Source organism: Capsella rubella, unplaced genomic scaffold (genome assembly GCF_000375325.1).
Source record: "Capsella rubella cultivar Monte Gargano unplaced genomic scaffold, Caprub1_0 scaffold_5, whole genome shotgun sequence".
Taxonomy (NCBI): domain Eukaryota; kingdom Viridiplantae; phylum Streptophyta; class Magnoliopsida; order Brassicales; family Brassicaceae; genus Capsella; species Capsella rubella.
In genome coordinates this window covers 7125232-7140221 of record NW_006238919.1, presented here as the reverse complement: position 1 = coordinate 7140221, position 14990 = coordinate 7125232, and the positions used below count along the sequence as shown (strand labels likewise).

Here is a 14990-nt window from a genome sequence, read left to right as displayed (position 1 = left end):
TTATAAATATTAGACTGAAACCAACACTTACATATATATATAGCATAATGGTTTCAAGTTTGAATATACTATCAGTTCATGTAAGAAACAATCATTCGTTCATTGAGATCTGAGTATATAAAAAAGCATCCAACAAATTGTTTCAGTTGATTTTGACTATTCTCTCAAAGAAGTAAGATAATTATAAGTTTACAACAAATTTTCATTTAAATGAAATCCGCCAAAAAATCAACTGATTTACCAAATGTGTAAAAGTTAGTAACAAATACAGTGTAAAATAAGATTTCTCGTTCTTATAATTCAAAAGTAGACTGTCTTGCTTGTTTTTCCAGATCATTTGATTCAGAAATTTTTTTGTAAACGATTTCCCTCTTGGTTGGACTATCATGAAGTAATATTTTAATTAATGTGTGGTTGAAAAAAAAAAAAATACAATGTTAAATTTAATATCAACATATAACAAACCCAATACGAGGATACATATATGAAAATAGCAAGCCCAAGTAGGATCTAGATGTAGTTCCACTTTATTATTCTTCCATGTTAAAGCTCTATCACTAAATATACAAAGACAGTGAGGCTGTTTGTACAGATCTAGGAATCTGCCGACCACTAATAAGGTACTTGTTATATCATATACATACTTATGATCTATAAAAAAAAAAAAAGTGAAACAAATTAGGTGTAGTGTACTATCAAGTTTTAGCTTTGGATAAACAAATATGTCATAATTTGGCAATGATCTTATATTTTATCAAACTTTATAAAATAAGTTCTTATAATTCTATATTTTCTTTGCAATCGGTACAAGTAATTTTTTCTGTATTTTATAAAAAAGTGTTATTCCAACATATTTCATGCAGATTAAAAAAACTGTTAAATTTTGACATTTTTATAAATACATTAAATATTTTTTATTAATAAGTTAAAATAATAAGGATTAAACAAAACTTTTTTCGAAAGTATGCATAAAAAATACAAAATAATACTCTATACTAGAAAATAAAATTTAATAAATTCTAAATGTAGCACTTTTTGTGAAATAAAAAATATTAAGGCTTTGAATGGAGATAGCAAATCTGGCAGAGCAGATCAAGCAGTTCAAACATACCCAGCAGAACAAAAGCAGATTAAGCAGATATGGCGTATTAAATGCAGATCAAATTTTATTAATTTTTTGTTAAAAAAGCAGTTCATTTAAAAACACTTCAAATCTCGAGCTTTTTTACTGTTCATAGTGCAGTACAAATATCCTTCCTATTTTTGATCTGCTAGCAGGACAATTATTTTTTAATAATATTTTCTTTTTTGAACTGCCATTATATTTGTTTTGTGTGAATGGAGGAAAAATGGCAGTTCCCTATGGTGTATATTATCTGCTTTTAATATTTCCTTCAATTCAAGACCTAAATCATAATAAAAATAGAGTGATTGACAGAATAACATAATTTGCTAAAGATTGTTTGCTGAAAAACCCACTTAGAAGGTTTGGTGTACTTTTCCACTTAGTTTTGGGGTAGGTGTCATTTAGGTTGACAAAAATGCCCCTTGCTTGTGTTTGAAAGAAGAAGGATTTGGTTCAATAATTTATAACCGTTGGATGTCAAGTAATTGTATTGAAAAGTGTGGTTGAGATTGAAAACAATATTTCTCTTCTTCTGCCGTTTCTTTCTTCTTCTTTTACTCTATCTTTTTTTTGTTGTTCTCATCTTAGAGTGTCATTTTATGTATTTGTTAACAAAAATTATCTCTTTATTTTTTTATATTAAGTTATGATTATATTTTCTTTACATTTTAAGACGCATATTGCTATAGTTTAGATAAATTTTTATATTATACACTATCCATATGTAGTTGAACATTTGTTCATTGATACATGGATGGTCAATTGGACTATACTTTATAGATATTTACTAGGTTTAATCATATAAAAACATATCAAAACCTATTAAATCAAAAAAAATTTGTTTAGATAAATAAGTCATAAACCTTAAACTTTATACGTTAAACTTTAAAGTCTAGTCCCTAAATCCTATATCCTAAACCCTAAATCATATACCCTAAAATCTAAACCCTAAACCAAAACCCAAAACTCTAACCTTAAACACTAAACTCTAAACATAAAACATAAATCTAAAAACTTAAACCTTGTCCAATTAAATTAAGCTGTAAAAAGAAAACCATAAATCATACATTACATCCTAACCTGTAAACATTTTAATGAACATCCCATAATATCCACGTTATAGTAACCATATGGATATTGTTGGTCAAGGTGTCTAGGTGAAATAATAAAACATTGGAATATGCAAATTAAGCTAATGAAAAAACATTGGAAGATGCAAAGTGGATTTATGTAAATAAACATTTTTATGTGGATGTACTAAAATATAATATCCAAGAAAAATCTAAGATTAGATATTGGATATGGAAATCGGTTTACTCCATGCTTCTGCAATGTCCATCCAAGCCTATCCACTAAACGCTGACTATGTGGAATTGATTTTCTCCATGCTTCTGTGCTTCTGTAATTTTCATCCAAACATATCCACTAAATTTTGACCATGTGGTTATTAACCCATATTTCGACTTGTGTTTATTGAACACGACTACGTGTTTTATTCTTCTCAGCTATAAGCAATTCAGACAACTTAAGACTTAATACGAGGGGGGAGAAACTTATCCCAGTCAGCAGAATCATCGACAGAGGAAGAACAGTGAGGGGGCTGGTTAGAAGAAGATGGAGCCTCGGTACTAGGTTTGAAGAATCTAGTTATGCGACGGTTGGATGGCATCTTCGCGGGGAATAGCGGAACAGGAGCAACAAGTGGTCACCGGCGGCGGCGAGGGACGAGAAAACACGGCGGCGACGGCGGGCGAGAAAGACACGGACGCAGCGGTGGCGGCGTCTGGGAACTACTGAACTCGAACGAGGGGAGTAGACTGAAACTTGGATATAAAAGGGGTGCGAAATGCGAGGGATCCCTTTAGACAACCAGAGAGGTGCCGTAAGGGGAGCGGGAGAATTTCAGAGGGTGAAAAATGATAGAGGTTGGTAAATTGGGGATTGGGGAAGTTGAAAAATTAGGGATTGGAGTGAATAGTTATTAAGTTTTACTTTTTAAAAAGAAAGCAGTTAATAAACTCAAAAAATCGAAAAAGAAAGTGAAGAGAAGAGAAGTAACTGAAGGTGAGAAGTTAGAGGAGTGTTATGTAAATTCAAGTGGTAGAAGTATAGGGATAGTAGAAAGTAGGTTTTTATGTTATAGAAAGTTGATAAAGTAGGTCGGCTACCCAACACTTCAATATGCCGACAGTTTTATGTATATGTGTGAGGTGTCATTTTACTTACTGTTTATAAATTTTTCTCTAAGTCTTACATAAAAGTCAAGTATTATATACCAAGGAAATTGGATCCATCAAAAAGAAAATAATTATTAATGTGTCAACCAATTATATTTTAAAATATATTTGCTCACTCTCTCTCTCCACCATTTATTAAGGTAGACAGACTTTTATTTATTGGTTCCATTCTTTTTTTATTTTATTTCTGGTCAAATAAAATTTTATAATAATTTAAGCAACTATTAAACCAGATTTGTTAAAAGATCATCAATAATTATGATCTTAAGCGCTTAACCGCGGAAGCCAATTTTTTGAACAAATTTTATTTCTAAAACTGAACCTGAACAGAAAAACTCATCCAAATCTAAAGTTAAGATTTTAAAGGAATTTAAAAAGATGCTAAATTTTGAAAACTTGAAAATGTGAATTTTAACCTAGTCAAACATGAATTATATATATATGTAATATGTATATATTAGAAGCAAGAATCTTATAAAAAGCTTGCTTAGGAGCACATTACCAACTGCTGAGGACTTAATTAAAAACCAGCATGACGACTCATATTTTTGGAAGCCGATTCATCATGCACCCTTTCATGCCACAACAACCATTGTCCTGAATCGGTGTGGTTCGCGGGTGGCATTCCCAAGCATGCCTTTATTTTTGGTAACTACTTAGAATACACTACACACAATCGAGATATTGAGGACTTGGGGTCATAATGTTCTTGCCAACTGTATCATATGCATTATGCATAATGTATCAAGAGACCATTTGATTTTTGAGTGGAATTTAGTTCAGCGGTTTAGAGATACTTCACCTCTAGAGCCAACTTTCATCCTCCTAACCAGTTTATGAGATGTCTTAATCGGTTACAAACTTCTTCGAGGAACAAGAATGTTTCTCTTATACTAATGTTGATCGGTCTCTGTGTTTACCTCCTATGGTGAGAACGAAATCAACGTATTCATTTCGCTCCTCCTAAGACGCCGGCATTATTCTTCTGAAACGGTGTTAATTAACCGTTTAACGGTGATGAGTCAGACGACACAATGGCTATGGTGAGACATTTGGGATGCTCAATACAATGTCCTTTTGCCAAATATTCGATTTTCTTAAGACACACATAGCCCATCAATCTCGACACCACTTTCTCTCGTTTGTCGATAGTTGACCCTTTCTCTCTCGTTTCTCGACTATCCACAAATCCTAATTTTTATTAAGTTCAGGCTGGTAATTGCATGGTATCATAGGTTGGATATGAAAAGTCCGCCACAAAATAGTTTGGGTTGATTTTTCCGTAAATGGATATGGAATTTCGGTTGAAGTTGCAACCATCGATTTCACCATATTATACATCATAACAGATAATAGAAAATCAGAAATGATCTAGAGGACAAAGAGATAGTTGTGAAATCACGTCTATATATATAAGTAAAGAGTTGTATTTTGATACAAAAGCTCTGTTCATCATCTTCACCGTTACTGATTTTAATTATATGTCCTAGAAGTATAAAATGGTGAGACCGATCATTGCAACAATCAACAGTAATTCTAAATCCATTTACGGAAGAATTTGTATGGGAGGATGGATCATAGTAGATCTTTTTCGCGTAAATACTCAATCAAAGAATACATTTTTGTTTGAAATCGTTATGATTCTTGTATATTAATCTTTTTGGTACGACGATTTGGAATGAAATTGTTACATGTTTGTATCATTGTATGGGTAGACAGATCTTTATAGTCTTCGACCACTTCCACAAGTTCATTTGTAACAATATGTTCCACAAGTCCTTCCAAATGATAGCGACTAGGGTTTTGTATCCTAAACCAGATTATTAATCTTGATTTGGACTAGTATTTAATATGCTCTATACTAGTAAATTATTTTAAAGATCGAGAACTATGTATAGTGCTTGTTCAAAATTAGTAAACTACATGAGAAAGTTTTTAAGGTAATAGATTTTATATATATAACAAAATTTGCCTTATCTATATGCTTGTACTCTACTAATTTTTTTCCTCGTCCACAAGTTATTTATTTTTATTTATTTATCACTGCCCATATTAAAATCTAAAGCAATTTTTGAATACAATTTGCATTTTCTTCTGTCACCAGCTTTTAACCGGAAGTTTCCTATTGAGTGCAACATTTTTTCCTCCAAACAACATTTTTTTTATTAGTTTGGAGAATAATATTTAGAAAATAGTGCTAATTATTAATGTGAAAAAACTAGACGAACAATCTCATATTTTTCTTCATCAAAATTTTGTCTTCCAATCTTTTAATGTGGCTTTTTTGAGCCAATCTTAGTTCTGTTGTCCAAAAAAAAAAAAAACTTGTGTCTTCCAAATGTTTACAAGCCTCTATAGAGAAAATAAAAATTACTCAAGAAACTTGTAATTGAAATATACAAAAAAAATTATTAATTAAAATCTTGACTTTTGACTAGTATTTCTTAGTCTTCTCCATGTAACATATATACATTCTTGCTGGACCAAGAGTACAAACTTTTACTATTCTTTGGTTGATAACAAAATCTAATTAATGTTTGTATTCAGACAATGACGAGTGATTTCAGATAATATAAACAAATTTTGGATAGAGAAAGTTTAAATAATTTTGAAACTTAGGAACTTCATATAATTTAGCCGAATAACTTTAAGAACAATATGTTTGATTCCACTTTTAAAATTTTCTGTTTAGTTTGGTTTGGTTCAGAGTTTTTGGAATATGGTTTTCACTACCTACCCTACTTTTTCCAGTTAATTTGAATAATAGTTTTGAAATAACTAAAGAGACAACAAGAAATATCTAATGTTAACTATTTAAATTGTTACTAGTTGTTTTATAAATAAAAAAAACTCTTATAGTTATTGTAAAATAATATCTATTATGTAATCTTATAGTTTATATACTTTATTTGACAATTAATTTTGTAAAATTAATTAAAATGAATATGTTTTTTTTTTATTGTCTTAACTAATCCATCAGAAGTTTATTGTACTAAATTACTTTTAGTTGGTTTGCTAGTCAACTAAGTTTATAGTCAGCTATTGCCTTTCTATTAAATTCAGATATATCAATCTTTTGTCAAAGGTTACCAAAAATTCTTATCAATGCATCATTACTTATGTTTTAGTCACATATTTATTTCTTCCTACCTAATACTTTCTCTTATGCTACCTAATACTTATTTTTTAGTCATATATTTATTTCTTCCTACCTAATACTTTTCTTATGTAGACATGTTCCAAACTTGTATATATATTAAACTTGCATTCATCTCTTTAGTCATACGGTATATTCAAACTTGGATAGCCAACTTTAGAAAATTTTAAGCTCGTAAATATTAACAAACACAGAGCAATGCCAACATCTTCTCACTCGTATCCGATGAGCAGTGGTGACGATCAACACAGTTACATCCACAATTCTTCATACCAAGTATGTCACATGAATCTTTTATATATTTGCTGTGAATAATGATTGGAAATTTGGGATTATTATGGTTTAATTTTCTTTCGAACTCTTTATCTTGCGGTTTTCATGAGACATATCCCTATTAATTACTTAACAGTAAATTTGTGATACAGAAATCAGGCATAGATGGGATCGAAGAAAAGACAAGGCGATGCATCTTAGAAAATTTTGATCTCTTGAGTTTAAATTGCAATCTTAGTACTATAAGAATTGCGGATTTTGGCTGTTCTACTGGACCTAACACATTTCATGTTGTTCAAAACATCATTGAGGCGGTGAAAGAAAACCGCGAAAATAGTCTTGTCCCTCTTGAGTTCCAAGTATTTTTCAATGATCAGCCTAACAATGACTTCAACACACTCTTTAGAACCCAACCTCCTTCCTCTAAAGGGGAATATTTCTCGGTCGGAGTTCCAGGTTCTTTCTATGGTCGAGTGTTACCAAGAAACAGCATCCACATCGGCCACACTTCTTACACGACTCATTGGCTTTCAGAAATTCCTGAAAACGTATGTGACAAAAATTCTCTGGCTTGGAACAAATATTACATTCATTGTAATAATTTACTAGAAGATGTGACAAAAGCTTACAAGGTCCAGTTCACAAAAGACATGAAGAGTTTTCTTGAAGCTAGAGCCAACGAAATTGTTCCACAAGGTTTGATGATTGTTTTAGGACAATGTTTCCCTGATGGTGTCCTCCACTTTGAGACATGGCAAGGTGTGGTGGTAGATAGGATCGGTGACTGCCTTATGGATATGGCGAAACCGGTAAGAAATTTGAATTTCTAAAACCTTTAAGATATCTTCTAATACAAAATATTATAATGGTTTTTAAAACCTAGATGTTATGTTATTGTATTTGTTAAGCAACATAGATAACCTTATGATTCATGCAAGATTGCTAATGAAGTAGTTTTGTTTCCCTCGTAGGGAGTAACGAGCGAGGAGGCGATCGAGCTATTCAGCATTCCCGTGTATTTTCCGCAGTTTAGTGAACTAAAAAGAGAGATTGAGCAACATAAGAGCTTTACCATGGAGATGATGGAGATTGTAAGTCATCCATTGGAGGATATTGCATTATCCAACGAGTTCATGATTTCCATGTTTAGAGCCATTCTGTCTACGATCATAATAGAACATTTTGGAGAAGGTGTGATCGATGAGCTATTTGATCGTTTAGCTAAGAAACTCGCCAATGACCCGATTGATTTTAAAGTGTGTAAGAAACATGTGAACTATTTTATTTTGCTTAAGAGAAAATGAATAACATGATATTTGGCTATTTGTAACATGATATTTGGATATTTGTCTTTTTATTTGTCTTTTTCTTTTCCAAGATTATACAAAGAATATACATCAATTTTATTAAATTTTGGAGATAATTCTTTATTTGACCAGCTAATGACTCATTGCTAATTATTTCTTCACAAAAACCATTAAGAACTTTTTAATAATTCTTTAAATAGTATGCTACAAAATACTCCGCTTTCTGAATCCAAGTATGATGATAATATTATGCTAGAATTTTGGATAAAATAAAAACTTTTTGTTGATAAAATAAAAACTTTTATTTGTTTGATAGGTTTTTTTATATTATTAATATTTTTTTCTGATATTAAATGAGGAAAAATAATATAGCATGTTTATATTTATTAAAAAAGTGTGAAAATATATTATAACCAAATCGAATAATATAAATAGATAACATAACACTTCATAAAATACACACATACTTAGTATAAATCTTACAAGCAAAAAAAAATCCTCTCTCCTTTTTAAAAGCCTAATTATTATTATTATTTTTTTTGGATTTCTTATCTAATTTATTTTTCAATTTTTTTCAACTTACTTAATTTTTTATCTTATTTCTTATCACTTCAAAACTATCCTCAAAGTGTAAAGATAACTTTCCTTTAGTTTCCCAACTAATAAATTTCTTATCATCTTTTGACTAATGAGAGAAAGACTAATATGTTCAATATGATTACATACTTTAAAACCACTTTAAAATATAAAGATAAGTAGTAAAAACTTTTTTAACAAAAAGATTTAGTTTCCATTAAAGGCCTAAACTAATAAACTTATTTTCTTATCTTGACTAATTTCAGTGTGATAAAAATTAAATCTTAAAAAGTCAGAGATTCTCTTTTTATTAAATGTCTCTCTTATCTTGTTTTGACTAATGAAAGAGAGACTAATACTCATGTATAAATAAACAAAGACCAATGTCCTCATGTTCAAAACAAATCTATCTCTCAACATGATTTTGTGACTTTGATATATTTTCTTGGTTGATTTAAAAAAAAAAAGAAGAAGAAGATATATCTTCTCTAAGGTTTTCATCTATTTTCTCATCAAGTTCCAGTAACTATAAGTTTTTTTTTCTTGTTTTTAGCCATCAAGAAATTTTAACATGGGTAAAAATGTTTTTTTTCTTCCAATGATTGATCACATAGAACAGCTAGAACAGCTAGAAGAAGATATTAGTATATGGATGTGTCCTTTATGTGCTCTTAGTTTTGTTTGTATGAAAGTCTCATTCTAGTTTTTTTACATGCTTAAAAGTGATTTCTTCAAAATTTATTTCAAACTATATATGTTATTCAATGCTCTTTCTCAATTCATTTATATCAATGATGTCAATTGCTAGAGTATTCTATGTATTTAGTTTAACAAATTGATAAGGATATGAGTACCTTAATGTGTTCTTTATATAATTTTTGTTTTTCGTTTTATGAAAGTTTTAATATTAAAAAATATTAATATGTATGTTCACATAGATGTCATGATAAACCATCTTTGTCTTTTTGCAAACGTAAATGTTAGATACTACGTTAATGTCGAATGGTCGAAGCATGAGAATGGATTCGAGGAGATGGTTAATTAACTTCCTATAAAAATTCTATCATAATTAAATGATAATTTTGCTGTTTTAATAAAGATGTGAAAAGTTTAATATTTTCATTATTGTCCTTATGACCGTTTCTAAAATGTATGCTTTATATTTAACAAGAAGATGTTAAAATATTAGAAGAAATTTGGAGATAACAGAAATTATTACTCATATTTCAAACATTGTGGCATGTTTACAGGAGAAGAATTTAGATGATGAACAGCTTCACATGGACGGATGTAGTGGTAGTGAAAATCTAAATGATGAAGGATAGACAAAGGTTGGATCATATGGCTTTATCAGGTATTACACAACATCATTTCGGTAGTGTTGGTTTGGAGATTAGTTATTTTGTTCTAAAAAGGTTTTTGATATTTAGGTGTTTAAAAGGAAACATCTATTGGGGAATGGATTGTTCAAAGTTTTTAGGGTTGGAGAACTTAATGTTAGTTCTCTTATATATGCTCTCAGAATCCCTCTTTTGCAAGGTATCAACTATATATTCTTGATTGATGTTACTTTGATTGCTTATGCGTATGTCAGTCTTTTACAAGGTTTCTTTCTCTCGGAAACATTTATAGTTGTTCTCTAGAAGGCTCGCCTTGTTCAATCATCACGCAAGATTCTTGCACAAACAAAAAGGCCTTCGTTGATCGACTTATTGCCTAAGACTACCAAAAGGTTGAAGACAGAAGAAAAAGAAAGATTTCAAGTAAAGACAGTGAAAAATGACAAGATGAGTTTACCTCTCGATTCGCAGGACAAAAAGGCCTTCGTTGATCAACTGTTTGCGTAAGACTACGCGTAGAAGGCTCGCCATGTTCGATCATCAAGTAAGATTCTTGCACAAATGGATTTGGAATGACTAATGATGTTGCAATGATTGGTTTCATCATGTTACACTCTAAAACAAATAATCAAAATCATAAACATTGACGTGAGCTTATTGGAAAAGCACCTATTATATATATATATCGAGCTAGATGCATAGCAAACACTAGTTATCATTTAAGAGCTGAGTACACGAATATAACTAGATTCACTACTTATATTTAGAGCTTAATGAGAGAAAAACATTAGTTGCAATATTAATCAATGTATACTTCTTTCAGCTTGTGTGGCTTGAATAAGGAATAACTAGTCATGGGCGTATTCAATGAAAGTCATGCGCCACATAGGAAATAAATGATAACCAATAGTCATGGCGCGTGACTTTCACGGAAAATGTATGCGACTGGTTATCTTATTCAAGCCTCACAAGCTATAATAGGTATACATTTTTGTAATTAATTGTTTTCCCTCTTTGCAACTTCCAAATAGGTAGTGAATCTAGTTATATTGGTATTCTCTTAAGTGAAATTATGGTTTGTTATGACTTTACCTTCATATATATAGGTGCTTTTTACTAAATCTCTCTTCACCATCTTCATTGTTTATGATCTTAATTATTTGTTTTGGAGTATACCATGGTGAAACCAGTCATTGTAACATCATCACTCATTCCAAATCCATCTATGCAAGAAACTTGCTCGATGAACGAACATCGCGAGCCTTCAACGCGTAGTCTTACGCAATCAAGTGATCAACGACGACCTTTTTGTCCTGCGCATCAAGAGGTAAACTAATCTAATCATTTTTCACTGTCTTTGCTTGAAATCTTTTTTTCTCGAGTCATCAACCTTTTAGTATAATGATCCATGTAACTTCATTTTCGATGAGCAGAGAGATCTTCTTAATCAAGATCTAGAGATGTTTTGGGCTCATCAGAATTCCTCAGGTAATTCATTTGAGTATTATCAAGAGCTTGTGCTTACCCTTAGCTAACTCTCTCACTTGTTTTGGTGATTATCAGGATTACATAAAAAGCCTGATTTACCTCTGGCTACGGTTAAAAGAGTTATGAAATCTGATCCTAATGTCAAGGTTTAACAAATCACATCAATTGTTTTCTTCCAATGATTCTTTCATTTTTTGTTGATTATGCTTGGGTGCTTTCAAAATTTCCATTCATATATTATTTGAGTGAGATAAAATCATTTTTTTCAGATGGTCAGCTGGAAGGGTCCTGTTCTTTTGGTTAAAGCTTCTGAAATGTTCATTCAAGAGGTAACCCTCCGTGCATGGAGGCAAACTCAATCGCGCTCTCGCACGACCATTCGCAGTTGTGACATACATGCGGCCTTAAGAAGTTCAGTTATTTATAATGAATTGGTTAATCTTTTATCTGTTGAACAATGCTTTGCCAATCATCCGGTTAGATTTCTCACAATTTGCAATCTTATCTGATGTAATCAGCCACAGTTAGATTTCTCACATTCTGCAATTTTCTTCTGCTTAAGGGTGTGCAGCCACAAGGTACAACACATCAGCAAATGCTCCCACCTGAAAATGTGAATGAGTCGAATATGAAAGTTCCAATAGATATAGACCAGATTCAGCAGGTATTTTAGTTTATGCTTCGATAGGTTTTACTTGAGAACAAACAGATTGATGCGATTGGTTTCTTGTTTGTATCTTGCATTTGCAGCAAAGCCTTTTCAATCTAAAAGCTGATCATTTTATTGAGATTGGAGAGTTTGAGCTCGACCCTATGATCCAGGTAATTCTATGCGCACAACAACAATGGTGTTCACATTAATCAATACATGTCGACTATAATCTGGTTCCTTGAACTTTCTTTTGGTCTTTTAGATACTATAGTTGGACTCAAACTTGAAAATGTTAATAACAATGGTTTTCAAAAACACAAAAACTAAGAGAGCATTATTTGATTGTGCAGTGAAAATTGTCTTGGTGGAAGCTGTTCTGGAAGAGAAACTTAGTTGAGAGGAAAAAGAAGAAATCTGAAGAACAGTTCACCCATAAGGCCATAAACCATGTTTTTTGAATATGATGCTTGTGAGAAAATTGTTGAATGGGTAGTTTTAACCTTTGTATGTATAATTTAACTTGTGGCCTAAATGAAAGTTTTATGCTCTGAACCAAATAACTAATTATGAGATCTATCTGCAAGCTAGACTACATAGGTTGCATTGAACTGCTTGTGATTTTTCATGTAAATGCAATCTAAATGAATCATAACTGTACACACACTCATTGTTCAAGTTCAGCTATTATGCTTACCAAAGTACTGGACCTGGTGGCCGGGATAGCATGATCTAGTGGCAATGATGAAGCAAAACCTCTTGTTGGAACCAAGTGGTTTTGATGAACTGGAACCACTGACTCGACCTAGTGGTTATGATGAAGCAAAACCTCGGACTGAGCCAATTCTAAGTACTTTCGTGGCTATGATGATTTGAAATCTCCAGACTCCTAATCCCGCTGCAAATTCTGATCCGCCACTCTAGTAAACAAAAGAGTCATGTGATCAATGTGCGAAAAGTTCAAATCAGAAATTGATACTAGAATTTGAGCTTTGTGGATGATTAGTCTTATATTGTATATGCTGATATCCTATACTGTACTATAAGCTTTTTTTACTCGAAAAGGCACGTTTGTATGAGTGCAAAAATATCTGATGTTGTAAGAAAACGAGTACATAACTTCTACATGAAATGCATCATAGCATGATGTGAGTACAGAGCACTCTCTGGGTATATTCAGAACCTGATTATAACTCAAATATTAGGGACTCTTGCAGGGTGAACAACATATTATACACACAGTATATGTTAACAGACCACTAGTCAAAACAAACAAGATGCATAAGGAAGGAAACCTTCTAGTATCAAAAATTCAAGCAAAAAGTAATCAACATGAGTCTACTTTGTGAACTGGTATGCACCAAACGTTCACTGAATTGGCTCAATGAAACTATAATAAATCATCAAAATGTCAAAAGAGACCAATGCTAAGACATCATTTGCCAAAAACATTTTAAATTAACTAAAATATCAGACTGTGTGTAACTTTAAAATCAAAGAGATACATGATAATATGTTTGAACAGTCACAGATTCATCACTTTCTTCAATCGTTTCCACATCAACCAAAGCATATAACACCGAAACCAAATCAAATCAACACAGAATCTAAATCGAAGTATAGAGGAAGAGGGTAAGTGAAAAGGTACCTTCTTTAAGAGAAGTCAAGCACTTTCCAAAACCTGATCATAGGTTTCATCTTCAGCCGATCCTACGTAGATAAGCTTCCATTCTAAATCTATACCAAAACAAAGAAACACTACCTCAGACGCTGCAACATAACATCGTGCTAACAAGAATGCAATCATCACAAGCAATCACTAATGTGTGAAATCTATACTCTACAGAACCAGAGATGCAATTCATCCTCACAAGCTTCCCAAAGTTTTCTAATTTAACACAAGAGCACACAAGATAAGCCTCCTAATACCAAAACTTACAGATATAAACCCAACTTAGAACCCAAAGAGAAGCCAAATCCAAATTAGCTATCAAATCATATTCTAAAAACCCCAAAAAGCTGAAAATTTTGTAGCATTATTCACAGATTCATCACTTTCTTCAATCGTTTCCACATCAACCAAAGCATATAACACCGAAATCGAATCAAATCAACATAGAATCTAAATCTAAGTATAGGGGAAGAGGGTAAGTGAAAAGGTACCGTCTTTAAGCACTCGTAAGAGATCTCGAACTGGAATGGGTTAACAAAAGGCATTGGATTGTCCAAGACGGTGACGTTAGTGATATTGATTGAGCTCATAATGAAATTGGCAAACCCAACCTCAGGGGATTCAAATTTGAGTTTAAAGATCCTAAATTTCTTGAGCTTTATCGAAATCTGGAGAGACCCAGATGAGGATTTGCTTTAGAAGATGACAAGGCGAGTGAATCTTTGGTAATTAGGGTTTTCGATTTTTCCCTGAAAAGGCAAAGTGAAATCGCCGGCGTGAGAAGAATGGTGGTCGGTCAGACTAGGAACGGTCTTTTTTCTTTAACCGGTCGCAATGAGGGTCAGTAACCGGGATTTCCGGTTCAATACTTTGGCGGGAGAGCTTTTTCAATTCCAAGAGAAGGAAATAGAGAAATATATTTTTAATGTTTTTTTATATTTATATATTACCGTAGAGTTTTCAAAAAAAATATATATATATATATATATTATCTTATCTTTTGTTAAATAATACATTAGCGAGACCAAATTCAGTCATCTATACCCTTTTATTTTGTAATATTTTTATAATTAAACTCTTGCCATTTGATTATATAGAAAAAGTTTTAGATAAATTTTATAACTAAATCATAATAAATTGCAAAATTAGAAATCAATATTTATTA

The 14990-nt window shown here is 31.7% G+C and overlaps 2 protein-coding genes and 2 long non-coding RNA genes across 6 annotated transcripts; 3 read left to right on the top strand and 1 right to left on the bottom strand.

Annotated features, from left to right (window-relative positions):
• The first annotated feature begins 6667 nt into the window (after window positions 1–6667).
• LOC17886385 (probable S-adenosylmethionine-dependent methyltransferase At5g38780) lies at window positions 6668–8158 on the top strand. 2 transcript variants are annotated; one of them, XM_006291326.2, is made up of 3 exons: window positions 6668–6796; window positions 6946–7602; window positions 7765–8158. In XM_006291326.2, exons 1-3 carry the CDS (start codon window positions 6719–6721, stop codon window positions 8095–8097), a joined length of 1068 nt encoding a protein of 355 aa, XP_006291388.1. In that variant the 5' UTR covers window positions 6668–6718; the 3' UTR covers window positions 8098–8158. The 2 variants fall into 2 exon arrangements, with proteins under 2 accessions (XP_006291388.1, XP_023638618.1); XM_023782850.1 differs by having other exon boundaries at window positions 7748–7851.
• Window positions 8159–11443: 3285 nt separating this feature from the next.
• LOC111830683 lies at window positions 11444–11802 on the top strand. The gene is made up of 3 exons (XR_002834008.1): window positions 11444–11504; window positions 11580–11650; window positions 11774–11802. It is a non-coding gene; the product is annotated as an uncharacterized LOC111830683 (long non-coding RNA).
• An 11-nt stretch (window positions 11803–11813) lies between these two features.
• Window positions 11814–12851, top strand: LOC111830681 (nuclear transcription factor Y subunit C-10-like). 2 transcript variants are annotated; one of them, XM_023783256.1, is made up of 4 exons: window positions 11814–11980; window positions 12067–12168; window positions 12255–12326; window positions 12507–12851. In XM_023783256.1, the coding sequence occupies exons 1-4, from the start codon at window positions 11819–11821 to the stop codon at window positions 12507–12509; spliced, it is 339 nt and encodes a 112-aa protein (XP_023639024.1). In that variant the 5' UTR covers window positions 11814–11818; the 3' UTR covers window positions 12510–12851. The 2 variants fall into 2 exon arrangements, with proteins under 2 accessions (XP_023639024.1, XP_023639023.1); XM_023783255.1 differs by lacking the exon at window positions 12507–12851 and having other exon boundaries at window positions 12255–12401.
• Window positions 11909–14526, bottom strand: LOC111830682. The gene is made up of 4 exons (XR_002834007.1): window positions 14317–14526; window positions 13802–13890; window positions 12851–13073; window positions 11909–12109 (listed from the first exon to the last, which is right to left on the bottom strand). It is a non-coding gene; the product is annotated as an uncharacterized LOC111830682 (long non-coding RNA).
• Window positions 14527–14990: the final 464 nt, after the last annotated feature.